At 40.1% G+C, this 24,207-nt stretch overlaps 1 protein-coding gene and 1 non-coding gene across 2 annotated transcripts in view; both read right to left on the bottom strand.

Moving 5' to 3' along the window:
* Positions 1-23,974, bottom strand: part of ACMSD (aminocarboxymuconate semialdehyde decarboxylase) — a 128,813-nt gene extending 104,839 nt beyond the window's left edge. The window contains exons 1-2 of the mRNA XM_037850032.1: positions 23,798-23,974; positions 6,356-6,400 (exon numbers count right to left, since the gene is read on the bottom strand). Coding sequence (XP_037705960.1) covers positions 6,356-6,400; positions 23,798-23,854 — 102 coding nt within the window. The 5' untranslated portion in view covers positions 23,855-23,974. The remainder of the gene's footprint in view (positions 1-6,355; positions 6,401-23,797) is intronic.
* Positions 10,736-10,867, bottom strand: LOC119545033. The gene has a single exon (XR_005219014.1). It is a non-coding gene; the product is annotated as a small nucleolar RNA SNORA51 (small nucleolar RNA).
* Positions 23,975-24,207: the final 233 nt, after the last annotated feature.

The following is a 24,207-nucleotide window of genomic DNA, read 5'->3' as shown; positions in this document are numbered from 1 at the left end:
ATCAATGGCCTTAAACTCTTCTTGTTGAGTCACCTGACCTTCCTTTCCTCTTGGCTTGATCATGAGTTGCATTCTGGGCTCACCACAGCTTCCTTCTTCATCCTTCTATTCCACAGACTAGACCTTTTCCCCAGCTCCTACATGGATAAGCCTGGTGACTTTTCACATTGAGGTGCAATAGCACCTTCACATCTTGCATATGAGAGGAAGACCTCAGATCCATGTTTTCATTTCTCATGGACTGGAGAACAGGCAAGTGAGCTAATGGCTTGTGTAACTGTGACAAGTGTCTACACTCCAGTAGTCCTGGGTCTCTGACATCATCAGGATTGATTTGCCTCTGTTCTGATCCTCTATGTCCACGCCAGCATCTGAACCACCTCCCTAGATTGGGGAATCTCGTGTAGGACCCTTGATGGAGGCAGGGCCTAGCTTTTCTCTACAAAATCCTGAGAGCACTTGCTCTCCCTGCTCTGAGCTTGGGCAATTGACTTAGTCTTAAATCTGGAGCAAGAACACGAATGGACAGGAACAGTTGACTTTATTCTGATAGTGCTCCAGCCATAGCCATGGGCAGTGCCCATTTGCAGTGGTGCTAGTGACAGTATCTGGTGTCCAGCTGGGTGGCAACACCACCCTAGGTAGGCCATTCCTGTTGTGTGACCTTGGCTGTGGCTCTGATCACCTGGCTTCCCTTAATCTCTGCACATTTCATAAACTCAATTTTCCAGACTTTTTGTAATCCCTGAGGGGTTTAAAATAATTTCAACAAGTTCCTTCTTTATGTATACTAAACATTGTTGGTTTCTGCTGTTTGCAACCAAGAGTCCTGACATACTATTTCAAACAAAGCAGAGCATGTTAAAGCTGGAATGGATCCTTTAATTCAACTCTTGCATTTTACCAGTGAGTCCATGAAATGCAGTGACTTGTCCAAGACCATGTGCTTTGTTGGTATAGAGTTAAGACAAGAACCCAGGTTTATAAAGGTATTTCTTACCTCACCAGGGTGATATTTGGTAATTGGTAGGCAAAGGTTAATTACTATAATTTCTAAAAAGCCTCATCTATTTGGGGCACTGTTCTCATTACATGGTAGGAAAATCAGACTAATTGAATTTTTCTCTCTACATCCTTCATGCTCAATCCATGGAAAGGAAAACAAATGTCAGTGTCCAGTTTGGATGTATTATGTCCCCCCAAATGCCGTGTTCTTTGATGCAGTCTTGTAGGGACAGACGTATTAATGTTGATTAGGTTGGAATCCTTTGATTGAGTGTTTCCATGGAGACGTGACTCAGTCAACTGTGGGAAGACCTCTGATTGGATAATTTCCATGGAGGTATTACTCCACCCATTCAGGGTAGGTCTTAATTGAATCACTGGAGTCCTATAAAAGAGTTCACAGACAGAAGGAGGTGCTGCAGCCAAGAGAGACACTTTGAAGAATGCACAGGAGCTGAGAGTGGAGCTGGAACACAACCTGGGATCAGCAGATGCCAGCCACGTGCCTTCTCAGCTAACAGGTTTTCAGGATGCCATTGGCCTTCCTTTGGTGAATGTGTACTTGTGTTCATGCCTTCATTTGGACATTTTCATGGCTTTCAGACTGTAAATTTGTAACCAAATAAACCCCCTTCATAAAAGCCAATCCATTTCTGGTATTTTGCATAATGGCAGCGTTAGCAAACTGAAACAGTCAGCAAGGATCAGTGGAACTCTCTCCAAGTGAACATTGCCACAGAGAAGCTATAGCCCTATAATAGGCCACCATTCCTCATTGGTGTTTCAACCAGAATTCTGGGAACTAATAGCCATAGCAAAGGATCAATTCTGTATCCCTCTCACTTTACATTCAGGAATCCAGGATCCCTGCAGGGGTATAAATGTACCTCAGGAGTCAGCTCTTGCTGTTGGGGAAAGGAGAAGGGAAGGCTGAGGCTGAGGTCTCTAATGTATTGTTTCTAACTTGGATCTCAATATCAGCCAAGATCTTAATCTAAACTAAGAAATAAGTACTTAGAGTAGTCTGCTCTAATTTATTCAACTCTTAACTCAATCCTGATTTTTCCTAAACTCACAGAAAACATTTTTTTTTAAATTAAAGAATATCCCCAACCAACTCCAACCCAAAACCACGAACACCAGACAACTCATTTCAAATATACTTGTAATATTTTTTAAGCCAGAACAATGTGGATTAGTGGAAAGTGTGAGACAGCAAGGGGCAGGAGCCCTGGATCCTTGTGGAATCACTCACCCTCTTGGAACCTCAGGTTCAAAAGCTAGAAATTAAGGACTTTGAGTAAAGGATGGATGGATGCTGTGATGTACCACCCAGACCCCTCTTCAGGAATAAAAGACTTATTCTCCCAGTGGCTGGGAATGCTGCTAGCAGACAGTCCCCAGCTATCAGCCCCTGTGGGGATTGCCTTGGCTGAAGAGGGCCATCTCCCTCAAGGGCAAACTCTCTTTCTAGGGCACCCGACTTCCAGTGACTGACATGGGAATGTAAAGTTTCTTTACCCCTCCTCCCCTTGCCTAACTTGGGACACCTCTGAAAGTTAGCTGTAGAGCTCCTTGTAGGATCAGCTGAGGCCTCCAGTGAGACTGCATCATAGTTCAACTTCTCCCTCTGTTCCAACCTGTTTCCTTCTCTTAACTTCCACTGGTGTTGATCCCAAGAGCACTTCCTAATCAACTTCCAATATGCTAATCTCCATCGCAGAGTTAGATTCCCAGAGTATGTAACCTGACACTTCTGGCTCTTAAGTTCTGGTTTTAATAATATCCCAAAGTAAGTCCAAACATGGTTGGTATTTCAAATGTCTGGTACTGTATGTGTCATCAAAAATGTATTTTCAAATTCAATCTTTCACCATTAGATTACCATCCCCTTTCCTCTCACTCCAATGCTTGCTCAGGCTGCCCCCTTTGACTATGCAAGCCATGCTGGTTGGGTGTGACGTGTAGGTTTGGCAGAAATGGCCCCAGACCCTGTTACCAGGAAGCAACCTCTGTGACCACTCAAACCCATTCCGAGGTTCTGAAGGACAGCTCCATGGAAGGTCTTACAACCTTCAAATTCAAATGTTCAAGGCTATTGTTATCTCTCTCCCAGACCCACCAGTTCTCCTGGCTAGGCTCTTTCTGTTCTTGACCGCACTATCTTTTGCATCCTTCTGAGACTACATCACTTTTTCACTTTCCTCTGCCCAAACACTCACCATCGGATCCATTTCCCAACATCCATTTCTTTTTTTTTAAATAAGAAATTTTATTTTAAGATAAATTCAAGCTTACAGGAACAGTTGCAGAAACAGTACAAACCCCATACATAGAACTCCAGCATACCCCGACCCCACTCCCCCATACCCCAATCCACCACCTTTAACATCCTGTTAAACCACCGTTTCTTTTTCTTTCCCTCCCTCCCTCCCTCCCTCTCTCCCTCCCTATCATCCATCATCTATTGCTCTCCCAACATCCATTTCTATCTCCAAAATATATCTTACAATAGTCCACGTTTCTCCATTTCCACTGCTTCAAACTGGTCCAAGCCACCATCATTTCTTGCCTGAATGACCCCTCCAGCTTCATAACTGATCTCTCCCTGTTTCTACTTTTGCTTTTCTCCAAATAAATTTATTGCTTTAATAAATATTCAACCAAAGGATAAATGATGTTTTTCTATTCTGAGCAAGGCTTTACTGTGGCAAATGAATACTCCTGGATTTGTTTCAGAGGCATTGAAGAACCAAAGGTTATGAAAAAAAACAAGTAGGGCAAACCAGAGAAATGTTTTGGAAAGATCTTTCAGAGAACAGCAGTCTCTGAGGTACATCAGTCATGTGGATCAGAGGGGGCAGAAGATTTGTTCACCAAAGGAATGTAGGAGAATTGAAAAAAAAAAATTAAATAAACAACTTTTAAATCCCAAATACTGGATTTTCTTATTGCTTTTGGCCTAGTTTGCATATTTGTATATATTAGCATATTGTTTTTCAGGGACTCCAATCCCTGATCACTGTCGTTTTGAAAAATACAGTTTTGCTTCTGTTTCGCTTTGCTTTGTTTTTGAGAGAGAGGGGAAGAGAATGTCAATGTTTTGTTTTATGAAACTAACATTGTATATAATTTTGTTGGAAATAAGTAGGTCAGTAGATGTGACCAGTAAATATTTTCCTTCTTGTTTCCTTATGGAGATTTGCTGCCAAGTTTATGCAATCTCTTGACATTAAAACAAATGAAATGAAGGCTATTCAAATCCAGTTGTAAGCCTGGGACAAAAATATCACAGCCTGTTCCTGAACTTGGGGCTTTCTAGTAGCACTCTAATCAGGTCCATTCATCTTCCTTTGGTAGACTTGAGGCCAGCTTATCATTCAGGCTGGGAACTAATGCTTTTAATGGGAAAGTGTGGCATCATATCTAAATTAGCATTTAATGGAAACTTTTCAATGAAGATGAGAATAAACTGCCCCAAAGATTCTGAAGGGTTTAAGCCCCTCAGTGGTTCCCCACTGCCCTCAGGATCAAGTCCAAGGGCCTCAGCCCAGCCCCCGAGGCCCTGTCTGATGGGACTTCTGCCTCCTCTCCAGCTCCTTCCTTACCACTTTGCTCCCCAACCTCTTGCCTGCCTCTATCTGTTCTCCACAGAGCAGCCCGGATGGTCTTTTTAAGACACTGAAACTCTCCAAAGGGTTTGCATTGTGTTAAGAATAAAATCCAAACTCCTTAGCATTCCCTACAAGCTCCTCCATGATCTGGCCTCTGCCTGCCTTGGCGGCCTTATTTCCTCCCGTCTCCCCGTTTCACTACCATCGGATGCAATGGTGTATGTTTCAGCCACAACGCCCTCCTTTCTGTTCCTTGAGCACATCAACTCTTTCTCACTTTGTGGCCTCTGTTTCCTCAGCTAGGAATACTCTTCCGGGCTTTCCCTACCCAACCTCCAAGTCGTAGCTAGTTTTCTGAGCAGCAAGCCCAAAGGAAGCCTTCCCAGTCATTCTCTATTACAGCACTGTTGGGTTATTTGTTGTCTGAAAGGATCATGTCAAATTCCCCCTCGAATTATTTGAGCACTGTGGTGGCGGAGACTGTATCTGTCTTGTTCATCACCGTGTTCCCAGTATCTAGATCGGTAGGCCTGACAAAAAGTAGATTTCATACTCATAGCAAGTGAGTAAATGAATTCACCAGCCAGTTGTTCTCAAACTTGAGCATGCATCAGATTCACCTGGAGAACTTGCTAAAACACAGATTTCTGAACCCCACCCCCAGAATTTCTGGTTTGGTTAGGTCTGGAGTGAGGCCTGATAATTTGCATTTTTTTTTTCACAAGTTCCCAGGTGATGTTGGTGTTGCTGGTCTGCGGGCCATATTTGAGAAGCATTGGTACCTGCTTGAGGTTCTGGGTTCATATATGCTTAATATCTTATGCAATTGCTCCCTGCCTTCTCTTTCTGGAACAATGTTTTCTTTATTCCTTGCACAACTGCTTCAAGACTTAGGAAGGGCATCTCTTCCTCCAGAAAGCCTTTCCTGATCCGTGGTGCTACCTTCATGCCCCTTAGCACCCTGTGCAAAGGCCGTCCTAGCCTTATCACACTGTATCATGTTAACTCTGCACCTGAACTGTGTCTTCCCAGACTGCTAGTCCTCCAGGGCCTGTCTTAGTCATGTGTGTATTCCAGCTAGGAACTCAGGACTGTCTCCTCTGAGCTCTAGGAGGACACTTTATGCCTCCAAAAATAAAGTCAGACCTGACCTCCTCTGTGCAGACCTGGATTCCAAGCTTATTCCTAGGCCTCATTATTTGCAGAAGGCTTTGCTCCAAGCTTTCCTCCTGTTGCTTTTTCCTCTTATCAAATGCAACCCTAAATAGTAGCAACTTCTTTTGTCTCCATGTTTAACTTCTTTAGCCTGTGCTGAGATCAAAACGGTTTCTTTTATTTGGTGAGCCTTAATATACTGTAATAACCTTGAGAAGGCCAGGTTAATATAGCATATTATAATATATTAATATATTAAGGAGGGTCACTTCCTCAAGGGGAGCAATAAATGCTAAAATTGGTTCCAGGGTGGAAAAAAAAAAGGTGGTGGTGAGGGAAAGGATGGGGGATGTAGGGAGCTTTTAATGGCTTCCTAAATTGTAATTTCATTTTCCTAATACTGCTTTTTGAATTTACCCCCATATTTCATAATAATTTTGAGAAATCTGTTCCCCTGCCTACTCAAAGTTAATAAGAGGGCAGTAGAGTTGAGCTCCCTGGAGACCCAGCCTCCAGTAAGTATGGCAAGGCTCAGGATGTCTGCAGGTGCAACGTGTGCTCACACTTTGGGAGAAACTCACCTTGCTGTGGTGTTGGAGCTGCACCCAGCCTCCATAGCCGAATCTCTGCGGGGGAGAAGCTCAGTTAGACTCGAAGAGCAAAGAAGTGAAGACTGCAATAAAAGGGTCATCCTTAGGGCAGGATCCTCATCTCTATCCTTTTGAGTTTACCATCTTCCCATTTTTTCCTTAAACCCTTCTCACCTCCAGTCTGCAGGGAGGGGGAGTCATGGGGCAGGATGGGACAGGCTGTCTGTCTCTGTGTTTGTGACTGGGGTCTGCCCCAACAGACTTCTTAAGATCTGGATCAATTCTCTAACAGCCTATTCTACCCAGCCAGCCATAGGCTGTTCTTGAGTTTTAGCTAAAAATAATATTAGCTCTGGAAATCTACCTGCCTCTTCCCAAATGACAACAGAGGACCTTGTTTAGCAAGCTGAGTAAGCAAGGGAAACTGTCCTCAAGGGGCTCCAGCTTCTCATTGCACCCAGTATCTCCCTTGCCTGTTCCTGCTCTCCACCATCACCACTCTCATCCCTTCGTGCATTTAATACCCTCACGATTTCCCCCCTCTTCCCTTTGAAAAAGCTGACAAGAGATGCATATTGGAGGAGGGGGTGGAATCTGACCTTGATCACATGTTCTTTAGAGTGAATTTGAGACTATGTGTTCTCTCAAACTGGACATTTGCCACTGAAATCTTATCTTTAATATAGAAGAAGAGGTTTTATCTCCTTTTCTTCCTTCTTTCTCTCCCACCTCCCTTCCCTCCTTCTTTCTTCTATCCCTTCTTTCCTCCCTTTCTTTCTTTTTTCTTAATTTCCTAAGGAACTATAACCCATAAGTTAACGGGTTAGAGAAGTATCACATTGGGGAAGGGTAGAAGGGCAGAGGGAGATAGGGCAAAGGTATCTTGCCACACCTGACAAATCACTTACAAGATACTTGACTTTTTTGGAGTAACTTAAAATCTAAGTCACCGTTTCCTTATGTGTAAAATGAGGCTAATAGGAGTAGCTGTGACAGAGGTCTTTTTTTTTAAATAGTTAACAATAGTTTTCTTTATTTTTTCTTTATTTTTTTTGTTAGAGAAGTTGTAGATGTGCAGAAAAATCATGTAAAAATTACAGTGTTCCCATAAATCCCTTATTGTTGACACTTGGCATTACCATGTGGTACCTATGTTACAATTGATAAAACAATATTAAAATTGTAGTGTTAACTATTGTCCTTAGTTTACATTAGATGTTTTTTTCCCATATACCACCGTATTAGTCACATCTTTTATCAGTGTGGCATATTTGTTATAATTCACAAAAGAACATTTTTATCCCCGTAATATTAACAATGGTCCATCATTTACAATAGGTTTCACTATGTAATACAGTCCTATGTTTTATCTTTTATTTTTTATTCTAGTAACATTTACACAACCTAAAATTTCCTCTTTTAACCTCATTCACATATATAATTCAGTGCTGTTAATTACACTCACAATAATGTGCTACCATGACCATCTTCCATATACAAAACTTTACAATCAACCTAAATAGAATTTCTGTACAAATTAAGCATTAATGCCCCAATCTCTAACCCCAACCCAGCCCCTGGTAACCAATACCTAAATTCTAACTCTATGAGTTTGTTTATATAAATTATTTCATATCAGTGAGATCATACAATATTTGTCCTTTTGTGTCTGGCTTATTTTACTCAACATAATGTCCTCAAGGTTCATCTATGTTGTCACATGCATTAGGACTTCATATCTTTTAACCACTGAATAATATTCCACTGTAGGTATAACATTTTGTTTAGCCATTCATTGGTTAATGGACACCTGGGTTGGTTCCATCTTTTGGCAATTGTGAATAATGCTGCTATGAACATCAATGTGCAAATATCTATTCCAGTCCTTGCTTTCAATTCTTTGAGGTATATGCCTACTAGAAGGATTGTGGATAATATAATAGTTTTATACTTAGCTTGCTGAGGAGCCATCAAACTCTTCCACAGCGGCTGCACCATTTTATATTCTCACCACAATGAATAAGTGTTCCTATTCTACACATGCTTTCCAATACTTGTAATTTTCTGGGTTGTTTTTTTTTTTTTTTGATAGTAGCCATTCTAGTGGGTGTAAAATTGCAGATTTGATTTGCATTTCCCTAATAGCTACTGATGTTGAGCACTTTTTCATGTGCTTTTTAGACATTTGTATATCCTCCTTGAAGAGGTCTGTTCAAGTTGTTTGCCCATTTTTTAATTGGGTTGTTTGTTTTTTTGTTGTTGAGTTATGGGCTTTCTTTGTATATTCTGGATATTAAACCTTTATCGGATATGTGGTTTCCAAATATTTTCTCCCATTGAGTAGGCTGTCATTTCACTTTCATGATAAAGTCTTTTTTAAGCAGAAATGTTTTTAATTTTGATGAGGTCCCATTCATCTATTTTTTCTCTTGTTACTTGTGCTTTGAGTGTAAAGTCTAGGAAAACATTGCCTAACAGAAGATCATGAAGATGCTTCCCTACATTTTCTTCTAGGAGATTTATAGACCTGGTTCACACAGTTAGGACTTGGACTATTTTGAGTTAATTTTTGTATACAGTTTGAGATGGGGTCCTCTTTCATTCTTTTTGATATGGATATCAGTTCTCCTAGTACCATCTGATGAAGAGAGTATTCTTTCTCAATTGAGTGGACATGGCACCTTGTCAAAAATCAATTAGCCATAGATAAGAGGGTCTATTTCTGAACCCTTGATTCAATTCTATTGGTCGATATATCTATCCCTATACCCATACCATGCTGTTTTCACCACTGTAGCTTTGTAATAAACTTTAAAGTCAGGAAACCTGTGTCCTCCAACTTTGTTATTCTTTTTCAAGATGTTTTTGGCTATTCAGCCCCCTTACCCATCCAAATAAATTTGATAACTGACTTTTCCATTTCTGTAAAGTAGGCTGTTGGAATTTTGATTGGGATCACATTCAATCTGTAAATAATTTTGGGTAGAATTAACACCTTAATGATATTTAATCTTCCAATCCATGAACCTGGAATGTTCTTCCATTTATTTAGGTCTTCTTTGATTTCTTTTAGCAATGTTTTATAGTTTTCTGTGTATAAGCCTTGCATCTGTGGTTAAATTTATTCCTAGATTTTTAAATTCTTTTAACTGCTATTGTAAGTGGCATTTTTTTCTTGATTTCCTCCTCAGATTGTTCATTACTATTGTATAGAAACACTACTGATTTTTGCATGTTGATCTTGCATCCCTCCACTTTGCTGAATTTGTTTATTAACTCTAGTAACTTTGTTGTAGATTTTTTGGGACTTTCTATATATAGGATCAAGCCATCCAAATAGTGAACTTTTTATTTCTTCCTTTTCAATTTGGATGGTTTTTATTTCTTTTGCTTGCCTAACTGCTATGGCTAGAACTTCCAGCATAATGTTGAGTAACAGTGGTGATGGTGGTCATACTTGTCTTGTTTTATGAATTTAGGGTTATAAACTTCCCTCTCAGCACTGCCTTCGCTGCATCCCATAAGTTTGATATGCTGTGTTCTCATTTTCATTTGTCTCCAGATATTTAATGATTTCTCCTGCAATTTCTTCTGATTATTTAAGAGTGTGTTATTTAATGTCCACATGTTTGTGGGATTTCCAGTTTTCTGCCTGTTATTGATTCCCAGCTTCATTCTATTATGGTAAGAAAAGATGCTTTGTATGATTTCATTCTTCCTAAATTTATTGAGTCTTGTTTTGTGACCCAACATGTTGTCTACCCTGGAGAACTATCCATGTGCAATTGAGGAGAATGTTTATCCTATTGTTTGATGGTACAATGTTCTGTATATGTTTGTTAGGTCTAGTTCTTTTATCATATTATTCAAGTTCTCTATTTCCTTATTTATCTTCTGTCTAGATGTTTTATGCATTGATGAGAGTGGTGTATTGAAGTCTCCAACTATTATCATAGAGGTATCTATTTCTCCGTTCAATTTTGCAAGCATTTGCCTCATATATTTTGGGGCACCATGGTGAGGCCCTCTTTTATTAGTAAATAGGGTCCTTCTTTGTCTCTTGTAACAGCTTTTTACTTATAGTCTATTTTGTCTGATATTAGGATAACTACTGCAGTTCTTTTTTGGTTGTTATTTGCCTGGAATATCTTTTTCCATCCTTTCACTTTGAAACTATTTGTGTCTTTCAGTCTAAGGTGAATCTCTTTTAAACAACATATAATTGGATCATGCTTTTATGTCCATTCTGCCAATCTATGTCTTTTGATTGGACAGTTTAATCCAATAACAGTCAGTGTTATTACTGTATAGGTAGTACTTACTTCAGCGTTTTGTCCTATGGTTTTTTGTTTTTTTTTTTTTTTTTTTTTTCCATGTCCCCCCATTTGCAATACAGCCCAGGCACAAGGCCTGGGCTGAGGTGTAGATGGGGTAGGTTTACTCTGCCTCCTCTTTCTATACAGTCAGTGTAAGAACACAGCCTGTGGTAAGCATCAGGAGGCCCTGTCCTATGGTTTTTATGTGTCTTTTTTTTTTTTTTTTTGTCTCTCTGTTCATTTTCTGTGTAGTTAAGCTTTTGTGATCTACCTGTCTGGCCTCTTTCTCATTTCTGTTTCTGTATGTATATGTATATATTTTAATATTCATTTTACTGAGATGTATTCACATACCACGCAGTCATACAAAACAAATCGTACATTCGATTGTTCACAGTACCATTACATAGTTGTACATTCATCACCAAAATCAATCCCTGACACCTTCATTACCACACACACAAAAATAACAAGAATAATAATTAAAGTGAAAAAGAGCAATTAAAGTAAAAAAGAACACTGAGTGCCTTTGTTTGTTTGTTTGTTTCCTTCCCCCATTTTTCTACTCATCCATCCATAAACTAGACAAAGTGGAGTGTGGTCCTTATGGCTTTCCCAATCCCATTGTCACCCCTCATAAGCTACATTTTTATACAATCGTCTTCAAGATTCATGGGTTCTGGGTTGTAGTTTGATAGTTTCAGGTATCTACTGCCAGCTACCCAAATTCATTAGAACCTAAAAAGGGTTGTCTATATTGTGCGTAAGAGTGCCCACAAGAGTGACCTCTTGGCTCCTTTTGGAATCTCTCTGCCACTGAAGCTTATTTCATTTCCTTTCATTTCCCCCTTTTGGTCAAGAAGATGTTCTTCATCCCATGATGCCGGGTCTACATTCCTCCCTGGGAGTATATTCCACGTTGTCAGGGAGATTCACTCCCCTGGGTGTCTGATCCCACGTAGGGGGGAGGGCAGTGATTTCACCTGCCAAGTTGGTTTAGGTAGAGAGAGAGGGCCACATCTGAGCAACAAAGAGGCATTCAGGAGGAGGCTGTTAGGCACAATTCTAGGCAGGCCTAGTCTCTCCTTTGCAGCAACAGTCTTCCCAAGGGCAAATCCTGTGGTAGAGGGCTCAACCCATCAAAGCACCAGTCCCCTATGTCTGTGAGCACATTAGCAACCATCAAGGTGGCACAGGCCAATACCCCTGCATTCTCCACCAGCTCCTCAAGGGGACTCTGCATATTTTTTTCCTTGTTTTTTTTTTTAAATCAACTGTATAAAAAATAAAAAAACAAAAAAATTAAAAAAACATACAATAAAAGAACATTTCAAAGTGACCATATCAAGGGAGTAAGAAAAAGACAACTAACCTAAGATAACTACTTTACTTCCAACATGTTCCTACTCTACCCCAAGAAAGTAACCTAATATAGCAACATTTCTGTGAACTTGTTCCTACTATACCCATCAGAAATTAACAGACCATAGTCATTCCTAGGCATTCCCAGAGCGTTAAATTTACCCATGATAGCTTATCTGTTCTTATTGGATTATTGTTCCCCATTCCTTAATTGCTGTCTATTGCTAGTTCCCCTACATTTTACATTATAAACCATTTGTTTTATGTTTTTCAAAGTTCACATTAGTGGTAGCATATAATATTTCTCTTTTTGTGCCTGGCTTATTTCGCTCAGCATTATGTCTTCAAGGTTCATCCATGTTGTCATATGTTTCACGACATCATTCCTTCTTACTGCCGCATAGTATTCCATCGTGTGTATATACCACATTTTATTTATCCACTCATCTGTTGAAGGACATTTGGGTTGTTTCCATCTCTTGGCAATTGTGAATAATGCTGCTATGAACATTGGCGTGCAGATATCTGTTTGCGTCACTGCTTTCCGAGAAGCGCAATCGCTGGATCGAAGGGTAACTCTATATCTAGTTTTCTAAGGAACTGCCAGACTGACTTCCAGAGTGGCTGAACCATTATACAGCCCCACCAACAATGAATAAGAGTTCCAATTTCTCCACATCCCCTCCAGCATTTGTAGTTTCCTGTTTGTTTAATGGCAGCCATTCTAATTGATGTGAGATGGTACCTCATTGTGGTCTTAATTTGCATCTCTCTAATAGCTAGTGAAGCTGAACATTTTTTCATGTGTTTCTTGGCCATTTGTATTTCCTCTTCAGAGAACTGTCTTTTCATATCTTTTGCCCATTTTATAATTGGGCTGTCTATACCATCATCATTGAGTTGTAGGATTTCTTTATATATGCAAGATATCAGTCTTTTGTCAGATACATGGTTTCCAAAAATTTTTTCCCATTGAGTTGGCTGCCTCTTTACCTTTTTGAGAAATTCCTTTGAGGTACAGAAACTTCTAAGCTTGAGGAGTTCCCATTTATCTATTTTTTCTTTTGTTGCTTGTGCTTTGGGTGTAAAGTCTAGGAAGTGGCCACCTAATACAAGGTCTTAAGATGTTTCCCTACATTATCTTCTAGGAGTTTATGGTACTTTCTTTTATATTGAGATCTTTGGTCCATTTTGAGTTAATTTTTGTGTAGGGGGTGAGGTAGGGGTCCTCTTTCATTCTTTTGGATATGGATATCCAACTCTCCCAGCCCCATTTGTTGAAAAGACCATTATGACCCAGTTCAGTGACTTTGGGGGCCTTATCAAAGAACAATTGGCCATAGATCTGGGGGTCTATCTCCGAATTCTCTATTTGATTCCATTGATCAAGATGTCTATCTTTGTGCCAATACCATGCTGTTTTGACAACTGTGGCTTTATAATAAGCTTCAAAGTCAGGGAGTGTAAGTCCTCCCACTTCGTTTTTCTTTTTAGTGTCTTTAGCAATTTGAGGCATCTTCCCTTTCCAAATAAATTTGATAACTAGCTTTTCCAAGTCTGCAAAGTAGGTTGTTGGAATTTTGATTGGGATTGCACTGAATCTGTAGATGAGTTTGGGTAGAATTGACATCTTAATGACATTTAGCCTTCCTATCCATGAACATGGAATATTCTTCCATCTTTTAAGGTCCCTTCTATTTCTTTTAGTAGAGTTATGTAGTTTTCTTTGTATAGGTCTTTTACATCTTTGGTTAAGTTTCTTCCTAGGTACTTGATTTTTTTAGTTGCTATTGAAAATGGTATCTTTTTCTTGAGTGTCTCTTCAGTTTGTTCATTTCTAGCATATAGAAACATTACTGACTTATGTGCATTAATCTTGTATCCCGCTACTTTACTAAATTTGTTTATTAGCTCTAGTAGCTGTATCGTCGATTTCTCGGGATTTTCCAGATATAAGATCATATCATCTGCAAACAATGACAGTTTTACTTCTTCCTTTTCAATTTGGATGCCTTTTATTTCTTTGTCTTGCCGGATTGCCCTGGCTAGCACTTCCAGCACAATGTTGAATAACAGTGGTGACAGCGGGCATCCTTGTCTTGTTCCTGATCTTAGAGGGAAGGCTTTCAGTCTCTCACCATTGAGTACTATGCTGGCTGTGGGTTTTTCATATATGCTCTTTATCATATTGAGGAATTTTCCTTTAATTCCTACCTTTTGAAGTGTTTTTGTCAAAAAAGGGATGTTGGAGTTTGTTGAATGCTTTTTCAGCATCTATTGAGATGATCATTTGATTTTTCCCTTTGATTTGTTATTGTGTTGTAATACATTGATTGATTTTCTTATGTTGAACCATCCTTGCATGCCTGGAATGAACCCCACTTGGTCATGGTGTATTATTTTTTTAATGTGTCTTTGGATTTGATTTGCAAGTATTTTGTTGAGGAATTTTGCATCTATATTCATTAGGGAGAATGGCCAGAGGTTTCCTTTTTTGTAGCATCTTTGCCTGGTTTTGGTATTTGATTGATGTTAGCTTCATAAAACGAGTTAGGTAGTGTTCCATTTTCTTTGATGTTTTGAAAGAGTTTAAGTAAGATTTGTGTCAGTTCTTTCTGGAAAGTTTGGTAGAATTCACCTGTAAAGCCATCTGGCCCTGGGCATTTATTTGTGGGAAGCTTTTTGATGACTGATTGGATCTCTTTGCTAGTGATTGGTTGGTTGAGGTCTTCTGTTTCTTCTCTGGTCAATCTAGGTTGTTCATATGTTTCCAGGAAATTGTCCATTTCCTCTGCATTATCCAGTTTGTTGCCATACAGTTGTTCATAGTATCCTCTTATAATGTTTTTTAATTTCTTCGGGATCTGCAGTAATGTCAGCTTTCTCATTCATTATTTTGTTTATCTGGGTCTTCTTTCTTTTTGATTTTGTCAGTCTAGCTGGGGGCTTGTCAATCTTGTTGATCTTCTCAAAGAACCAACTTTTGGTGATATTTATCCTCTCTATTATTTTTTTGTTCTCTATGTCATTTATTTCTGCTTTAATCCTTGTTATTTCTTTTCTTCTACTTGGTTTAGGATTGGTTTGCTGTTCATTTTCTAGCTTCTTCAGTTGTTCCATTAGTTCTTTGATTTTGGCTCTTACTTCCTTTTTAATATATGCATTTAGTGCTATAAATTTCCCCCTCCGTACCGCTTTTGCTGCATCCCGTAGTTTTGGTATGTTGTGTTCTCATTTTCATTCGTCTCTAAATATTTAGCAATTTCTCTTGCTATTTCTTCGTTAACCCACTGATTGTTTAGGAGTGTGTTGTTTAACCTCCAGGTATTTGTGAATTTTCTAAGTCTCTGATGGTTATTGACTTCTAATTGTATTCCATTGTGGTCAGAGAATGTGCTTTGAATAATTTCAATCTTTTTAAATTTATTGAGGTTTTTTTTATGTCCCAGCATATGATCTATTCTGGAGAAAGTTCTATGAGCACTAGAGAAGAATGTGTATCCTGGTGATTTGGGATGTAATGTCCTGTATATGTCTGTTAAATCCAATTCATTTATCAGATTGTTTAGGTTTTCAATTTCCTTATTGGTCTTCTGTCTGGTTGATCTATGTATAGGAGACAGTGATCTGTTGAAGCCTCCCACAACTATTGTGGAAACATCAATTGCTTCCTTTAGTTTTGCCTGTGTTTCTCTCATGTATTTTGTGGCACCTTGATTGGGTGCATAGACATTTACGATTGTTATTTCTTCCTGTTGTATTTCCCCTTTTATTAGTATGTAGTGGCCTTCTTTGTCTCTCAAAACATCCCTGCATTTAAAGTCTATTTTATCTGAGATTAATATTGCTACACCTGCTTTCTTTTGGCTGTAGCTTGCATGAAATATTTTTTTCCATCCTTTCACTTTCAGTTTCTTTGTGTCCCTGTGTCTAAGATGAGTCTCTTGTATGCAACATATTGATGGTTCATTTTTTTTGATCCATTCTGCGAATCTATATCTTTTAATTGGGGAGTTTAATCCATTTACATTCAACGTTATAACTGTGAAGGCATTTCTTGAATCAGCCATCTTATCCTTTGGTTTATGTTTGTCATATTTTTCCTCTCTCTCTATTAATATCCTTTATTGTACCCATACCGAATCTCTTTAGTACTGAACCTTTCTCCAAGTCTCTCTGTCCTGTCTTTGTTTCTCTGTCTGTAGGGCTTCCTTTAGTATCTCCAGTAGGGCAGGTCTCTTGTTAGCAAATTCTCTCAGCATTTGTTTGTCTGTGAAAAATTTAAGCTCTCCCTCAAATATGAAGGAGAGCTTTGCTGGATATAGTATTCTTGGCTGGAAATTTTTCTCACTCAGAATTTTAAATATATCGTGCCACTGCCTTCTTGCCTCCATGGTGGCTGCTGAGTAGTCACTACTTAGTCTTATGCTGTTTCCTTTGTATGTGGTGAATTGCTTTCCTCTTGCTGCTTTCAGAACTTGCTCCTTCTCTTCTGTGTTTGACAGTGAGATCAGAATATGTCTCAGAGTGGGTTTATTTGGATTTATTCTATTTGGAGTTCGCTGAGCATTTATGATTTGTGTATTTATGTTGTTTAGAAGATTTGGGAAGTTTTCCCCAACAATTTCTTTGAATACTCTTCCTAGACCTTTACCCTTTTCTTCCCCTTCTGGAACACCAATGAGTCTTATATTCGGACATTTCATATTACCTATCATATCCCTGAGGTCCATTTCGATTTTTTCAATTTTTTCCCCATTCTTTCTTTTATGCTTTCATTTTCCATTCTGTCATCTTCCAGGTCACTGATTCGTTGTTCAACTTCCTCTAGTCTTGTACTATGAGTGTCCAGAATATTTTTAATTTGGTCAACAGTTTCTTTAATTTCCATAAGATCATCCATTTTTTTATTTAGTCTTGCAATGTCTTCTTTATGCTCTTCTAGGGTCTTCTTGATATCCTTTGTATCCCGTACTATGGTCTCATTGTTCATCTTTAGTTCTTTGAGTAGCTGCTCTAGGTGCTGTGTCTCTTCTGATCTTTTGATTTGGGTGCTTGGGCTTGGGTTATCCATATCGTCTGGTTTTTTCATATGCTTTAGAATTCCGTTGTTTTTGGCCTCTTGGCATTTGCTGAACTTGATAGGGTTCTTTTAGGATTTGTAGACCACTTGAAGTCCTTATCTCTAATTTATCAGATCTACAGCTTCATGGAGTACACTTTCTCTAACTAACCAGCAGGTGGCGTCCATGAGCCACCTGTTCTCCACAAGCCAGTTCTCCCCTGCTTAGCCTTTTTGGAGAGTGGGGGATTGAGTCTTGTGGGGTCCAATTGGTGTAACAAGCTTGCGTGTGTAGTTGGTGTTGCCTGCCCTGTATATGGGGCGTGTTTCTGGGCAGTCAGGGAGGGGGGGTGGCTCTAACAATCAAATCTCCCTGGTGATCCTAGAGTTTTAAAGCTGCTGCAATAGTCTAATCCTTCAGTTCAGTCCTGCCACAGTTTGTCTCTGCCAGTGACCCACAAGTCCTTGGTATTGGTGTATGGCTCCTGAGACTTGCAAGTGGGCCCCTCTTCCAGGCTGTGCACCCCGGGTCTTCTGTTGAGGGATGACTGTGCTATGTCACAGGTGAGTGCCGTCCCCCCAGGGCAGTTCTGGGCTGCTGGGCTGTGTAGGGAGGCTCCCATTCTGCTGAAATGATGGCTGAATGGGGCTTTGTTAATTCACACAGCTCCACCTTCCCAACTCTGGGACAATCAGCTGAGGTTGCAGGGAAGTCTAATGTCCACGCCCAGTTTTGTGGTGTGTGCCTGTTATTTGAAGCACTTCTGTCACACTGGGTTGTCTGGGGCAGCTCTGGGCTATGGGGCTGGCGATGGGCAGGAGTGTTTCCTGTCCACCAGGATGATGGCTGTGAGCGGACACCCCCCTTTTCTTGGGAAGTTGTGGTGTTTAGTGAATTTTCTCAGCTACTGGATTATTGCCTTTTGTCTCAGAGCTCTCTTAGTTCTGCTCTTGTCTTGACCTGCCCAAATTGCAAGTCTTTGAAGCTTTCTGTATTGGGCTTCTTAGAGTAATTGTTTTAGAAAAAGAAAAAAGGATTAAAAAAAAGGGCCCTCCTCAGAGATCTAATGGGCTATTGAAATGCTAAGAGACAAAGCAGTTAGGGCCATTAAGGAAAGGTCCACAGGGCAGAGAGATCAGCTTTTCTTCGGGATTTGCATATGAGCCTCAGGGCCTGAGCTCTGCCCTTCCCCTTTCTATGTTCACCAGAACTCCAAAAATCCTCCGCTTTTATTTTGGAGTTTTTTGTGTTGTTTTTTTCTATGCCTGTCTCCTCTCTGCTAGGGTGGCTGCTCTCAGATTCTCTGGTGTCTGGTCTCAGTCTATCTGTGGTTGGAGTTTGGATCAGTAGAATGAGTTTCTGATAAGGGCTGCCACTGCAGTTCTCCCTTCTCCTTCCCGGAGCTGACAGCCCCTCCTCCCACGGGACTGAGCCTGGCAGGGAGGGGTGCGGGTCCCCTGGCCGAAAAAACTTACAGATTTCGCTGATCTCAGCAGTTCCACGTTTTCATGAGTGTTGTATGAAGTATGCCGAAAGTCAGATTGCTCTGTGGTGTCCAGTCCACGCAGTTCCTGGCTTTCTACCTACTTTCCTGGAGGAGTAACTAAAACATACAGCTCACCAGTCCGCCATCTTGCCCCCCCACCTGCTTTTATAGATTCTTTTTCTTTTTCTTTGATTCAGCATTTATGGATTCTTTCTCCAGTCTCTAGCATCCTCCAAAATTCTAAGCAAGTGGGATTTGTCATTTTATTAGCCAATTCTGAGGGGAAGCTTTTCCAGGGGATGTCTTGTGTTACCATGTTGATGATGTCTGTGGGATTTAACAGCGATTAATGCTGGTAAAGCTGTTGACACCAAGTGTGACTTATAAAATGGGCTTCAGCAATGATAATGATGGTGATGGTGGTGGCGCTGATGGTGGTGGAGATGGAGGTAGTGATGATGGTTGTGGCAGTGGTGATGGTGGAGGTGTTAGTAACAGCAGTGGAGGCAATAGTGGTAATGGTAGTGATGGTGGTGATGTTGGTGTTGGTGGTAGCGGTGGTAATCATGGTTATTATGGTGTTGGTGATATTGGAAGCAGTGGTGGTGGTGGTGATAATGGTGGTGATGGTGGTAGGAGTGGTAATCATGGTTATTATGGTGTTGGTGGTGTTGGAAGCAGTGGTGGTGGTGGTGATGTTGGTGTTGATGGTGGTAGTGGTGGTAATCATGGTTATTATGGTGTTGGTGGTGTTGGAAGCAGTGGTGGTGGTGGTGATGTTGGTGTTGATGGTGGTAGTGGTGGTAATCATGGTTATATGTTGTTGATGGTGTTGGAAGCAGTGGTGGTGGTGGTGATGTTGGTGTTGATGGTGGTAGTGGAGGTAATCATGGTTATTATGGTGTTGGTTGTGTTGGAAGCAGTCGTGGTGGTGGTGATGTTGGTGTTGATGGTGGTAGTGGTGGTAATCATGGTTATTATGTTGGTGGTGTTGGAAGCAGTGGTGGTGGTGGTAGTGGTGGTAGAGCATGCCTGGGGCCAGGCCCTTTGGAGAATTATAAAAGAAGGGGCCCTTTGTCACTCTGTGTTCCTCTCTCCCCTTACCAGGAAAGCATAAAGTGTTCAAGTTACTCTGCAAGTCCCTTCAAAGACCTAAGTTATTTGGGGAAACTTTATTCTGCTCCTAGTTGGGGCTTCACACAATCCCACAGCTCTCAGCCTAAGTTGAGCCAAACCTGGGGCCTTATATTTATGACATCCAAGTTGTTTTGGCCTGAGAATATGCCTGGAGGCATCTATAGTCTGAAAGCATTTGACTGACAATGACCCATGTCCCATAGGCATGCATGGGCATGAGAAATAAAAACTTCCAAGGAATTCAGTTCTTTATACAAGAGATTTTTTCTGAAATGGGCACATATGAATCAGAGGTTGATGAATTGAATTACATTTTTAATGCCTCAGGGAGCTCAAACTTTCCTGAGGTGAATAATCAGTCTCTTGGGTGATGAAACCAGATATTTGTTTCCTCAAAGGAGTTGTTTAAAAGTCATGTTATGTCTGGGATATTGTCTCCTAAAAACTTACAGTGATCAAGTACAATTAAATAATTACTAACAGAAAGAAGATGTAAATATGTAGTTTTTATTAAGGGGCAGAATTTTTTTTTGCCTCATTTAAAATGAGAAGAATCTTTGCAAGTCTTACTATTGAGGACATAGTAGATAGTCAATAAAGCCTTGCTGAAGAAAAAGCCCAACAAATCCTTGTCATCGTCGTCATGACTAATCTCATGGTTTCTTTGTCCACGATCCTATTTGTGATGGTTGAGAGTATAGGCCCTGATTTGTAAGAAACAATTTAATCCAGTGCCCCCTGAAGCCACTTTCTTCCCACCCTAGGATCCTAACTGCAGCTCTGACTAAAATCATTATTGGCAAGTGAAAATGAGATTTTTCTCTTTCTCAAATCCCAGTCCTTTGCAGCTATTAGTTAATCATCAATCCAGGCTTGTTGACTCTGCTTTTCTGTTTCGTTTCACAAGGAGCTCAAGGTCATTGAGGTTTGTCTATTAATATTTAATAAGGAAAGGCAGGTTTGAAAAGAGACCCTAGTTCTTCCATAGGTGTTTCCTTTTCTAAAATCAAAATAATAGTGGCTTATTCTTTGCATTATTTTTTTGAAAGGTTTGAAAAAAATGGTGAGAAGAGACCAGAGACTGATGTTTGTAATAATATTTTCCCCACTAAGGAACAATTTGAAGACAACGGAAAATCTGATCTAGTTAATGAAATTTCAATATTCACTTTACTCTGACGATATAGACTAGAAATGGGGCAGGGGTAGAATCACCATTTAAATGTATCTTCATTTATCTCACTCGTTCCAGCTTTAAAATGCACTACTGTTTTCTGCTAGTTGTTTCATCACTGGCTGGTCTGCACTCAAACAGAACCTTCTATGCATAACAGATCAGATTGCTTGGCCTGCTGGTTGGAGGGCAGGCTCCTTGACCCCGTAAGGAAGCCCTCAGTGGGTTTAGGTGGGTGCAAGGACTTGGGGGAGCAGGCAGGGCAGGGTAGTAATATTCTGAACCAGCTCTCCCAAGGTGGGTGCAGGGTGGAGTAGGTGGTACTTTGGAGGAGGTCCCACATGCTCTGGGATTCTAGGCTCATTTCTGAGTCTCAAGTACTCATCTGTCAAGCAGGGTGAGTAATATGAGTCCTTTCTGCATATGTCACAAGATTTTTATGTGAATCAAATTATATATGAATATATATCCCTACAAGAACAAGAATATTATGGCTATTCTTATTATTACTATTTTAAGCATGTCTGCTGTCTGCTTACAGCATGTGAGACTGCTAGATAGAAGAAGTTTGGTTCATGAGGGGACAAAATACCCCTCACCTCTTTTGAGCTATAGCCAGCAGATAGGAAGGGGAGGCTGCACAGATAGCCAGGGGAGTGTGTTTGGGACATTTTCAGGACACAAATCTTTGGCTATGGACAACCCTCCCACCAGCCACCCCCGTGCTCTGAGTCCCTCAGTTCTTTGAACAGTTTTAACAATACCTTTAAGGCCCTGCATTAGGTGAGTACCTAGAAATTGTGAGCTCTTGGTGACCAGTTCTTTGGTCGAACTGGAGGCAGGCTTGAGGGAGGGGGACAGATAATAGGAGGTGGGGGTTGTAGCACAGAATACTTGAAAGAAATTTTGTTTTTTTCCCTCAGCAAGCAGGAAGTGTTTGTTTTAGGTTCTGTCTCTGGGAGAGTCTCATTGGGTCCTGGGTTTAGTGGGAAGAAACCTTCCTTCCCAAGGAGTCTGAAGAGTGCAGTCCCTAGATGTCAAGTGTTTTTTCCTGGACTTTGGCTTAAATCAGTTTGGGGGCTTATGAAGCCTGGATCTAAGTCCAAGTCCCACCCTGATAGTCAACAAGAACAGGTAGAACAGCCAGGCTCTTCTCTGCATAACATACCTTACACTTGACTGTGGGAGGAACTGAAAAGTCCTCCCTCTAATGATGAAAGAGCATCTTAACTAGAATTGGTTTGCTTCTTCCTCTCTAAGCCTCAGAATTCCCTTCTGAGCCAAAGAGTGGGTTCTGTGGAGCTGGAGCCCCTTGCTGCTATGACCTTGGAGAGGGGGCCGTTAGGCTAGCTGAATTGCTTAGGGCTTGGGGAGAGTGCAGGTGGGTAGTGTCCTTCAGAGACCACCAAGCATTCCCAGTGCATTTCATGCAAGTGTTATTTGAGCCTCAAAGAAAGAGAAAAGCTTCAATATTGGAATTAATGCTATTTGCTGGGGATATTTTGGCCTATTGTAAAATACCATAACATAAAATCTGGGTATTTCTAAAACTTACCTGTATCATAAATTAACTAAGTCATTGATTCTGTCATTCATCAGGCAAATAACCATACTGAGGGGTAGAAAATGATGAGCACCACAAGAAGTAAGAAACTGCATACTGCATTAAAACAAGCCAAATGTACTTCCAGGAAGGAACAAACGAGCTATAAGTCTCTGGTGCATTCCCTTTGTAAAATCATTAGCACCATGAAGTGGTTGTTGACACTTTAACAAAATACAATGAGGACAACAGCATTCAAAACAGCTTGTTCCCTTTTAGGAATTAATAGATTCCTTTTGGGGGATTGGTTTGATATGTTGAGCTTTTACCACTAGCTGTGATAAGAAAGCCTTTCCAACATGGTTCAGCATTGTTTGTATTTTTTAATCAACAGTGTCTTCCCATCTTACCTAAGATACAAATGAACAAAGAAACACTTGTCAGAAACACTATCCCAGGAGATACCCCTGAGAAGAAAATAGTTTCATCTACTTGCACACTAAACTACATTTTAATTAGAGTTTGGATTAATTCATTTTTCTTCACTTGGGATAGAAAGGGATGAAGTGCTATTAGGTGTGAAAGTTCTAAAGGAAGGCTGAAGATTGGGTAAAACCTGACACTTAGCCTGAACAAACCTCAAACTCATTTTAATTTCTTTGATGTTCTCTACCTTCCTCTTTTAGTATTCATTTAAAAGTTCTTAATGACAAAAAGAAAATCCCATCTTTAGAGAAACACAGAGAATACTCTTTAGAGACACTCATTGTGCAAAGGAGTCATCTCTTTGATGTGCCTACCCCCTAGTTCTTCATAACAAGGATTTATAGCTTAAAGAACATCAAAAAGGAAAGGTTTCAGACAGTGTCCTAAGATAGACTAAAAAAAATTTCACAAAGCTATCTCTTGGTGCTTCTAAAACATATTTTAAGCATTTTGGAAAGGAGGTATGTTTCAGAAGCCCTAGAAACCTATCGCATTCCATTTTTTTAAAGTCTCTTACTTGAAACTGTAACTTTAAATTCTGTAGCTGGCATGTATCTTTCTAGCAGCTGAATATATGTGACTTAAATGGAAGTAAAGCTGCCTGACTTAATTTGTCCAGAAATTTTAAAGAATGTTTCATTTGAGGAGAAAAGGGGATTTTGAGAAAGAGCTTATCTTTTTGCCCCTAAGTTCTTACAAAATAAATATGAAAGTCATTTGTTTAAATTGGGAAATCAGAGCTACTAAATAATTGTAAACCACCCCCAAAGCAGAGAAACTTCACATCTGATTTCCAAAAGATGAGAAAGACACTGAAAAATCCAGGATAAGTTCCAGAAATAATTCAGCAAATTAATCAACATTACCTTTTTTAGATCTGGCCATTCTTTTGGTAGAATATGACTATGGATGTCAATTTTCATCTCCCCAGGATCAGAGAAGGAGAAGCTTGTAAGAAAAGAAGTTTTGTTGTCCAGGAATCACCATGAAAACCATGGAGTTAATTGATTTACTCAGTCCCTGTATGGTTACCTGCAGGGACCAATCAGTAGCCTGCCCCGTCAATCTATGTCCGTTGGAACTACCTTATTAAAGTTCAAAATTCTGTTTATTTGTCAACCTGGCTTTGGGTCAACAATGCTTTAGTAAGCAGGGTTCTGGGCACAAAATTAAATTTTAAAAAGGACTGTACTCAACCCTATGAGGTCAAAAGTACTGCAGGCTGATTTGAGTTACAGTAGGTCCAAAATAGTTGTTTTAAAATATTCTAATTTTT

This window comes from Choloepus didactylus, chromosome 9, assembly GCF_015220235.1.
Source record: "Choloepus didactylus isolate mChoDid1 chromosome 9, mChoDid1.pri, whole genome shotgun sequence".
Taxonomy (NCBI): domain Eukaryota; kingdom Metazoa; phylum Chordata; class Mammalia; order Pilosa; family Megalonychidae; genus Choloepus; species Choloepus didactylus.
The sequence above is the reverse complement of the archived record's forward strand: the minus strand, read 5'-3'. Positions and strand labels throughout refer to the sequence as shown.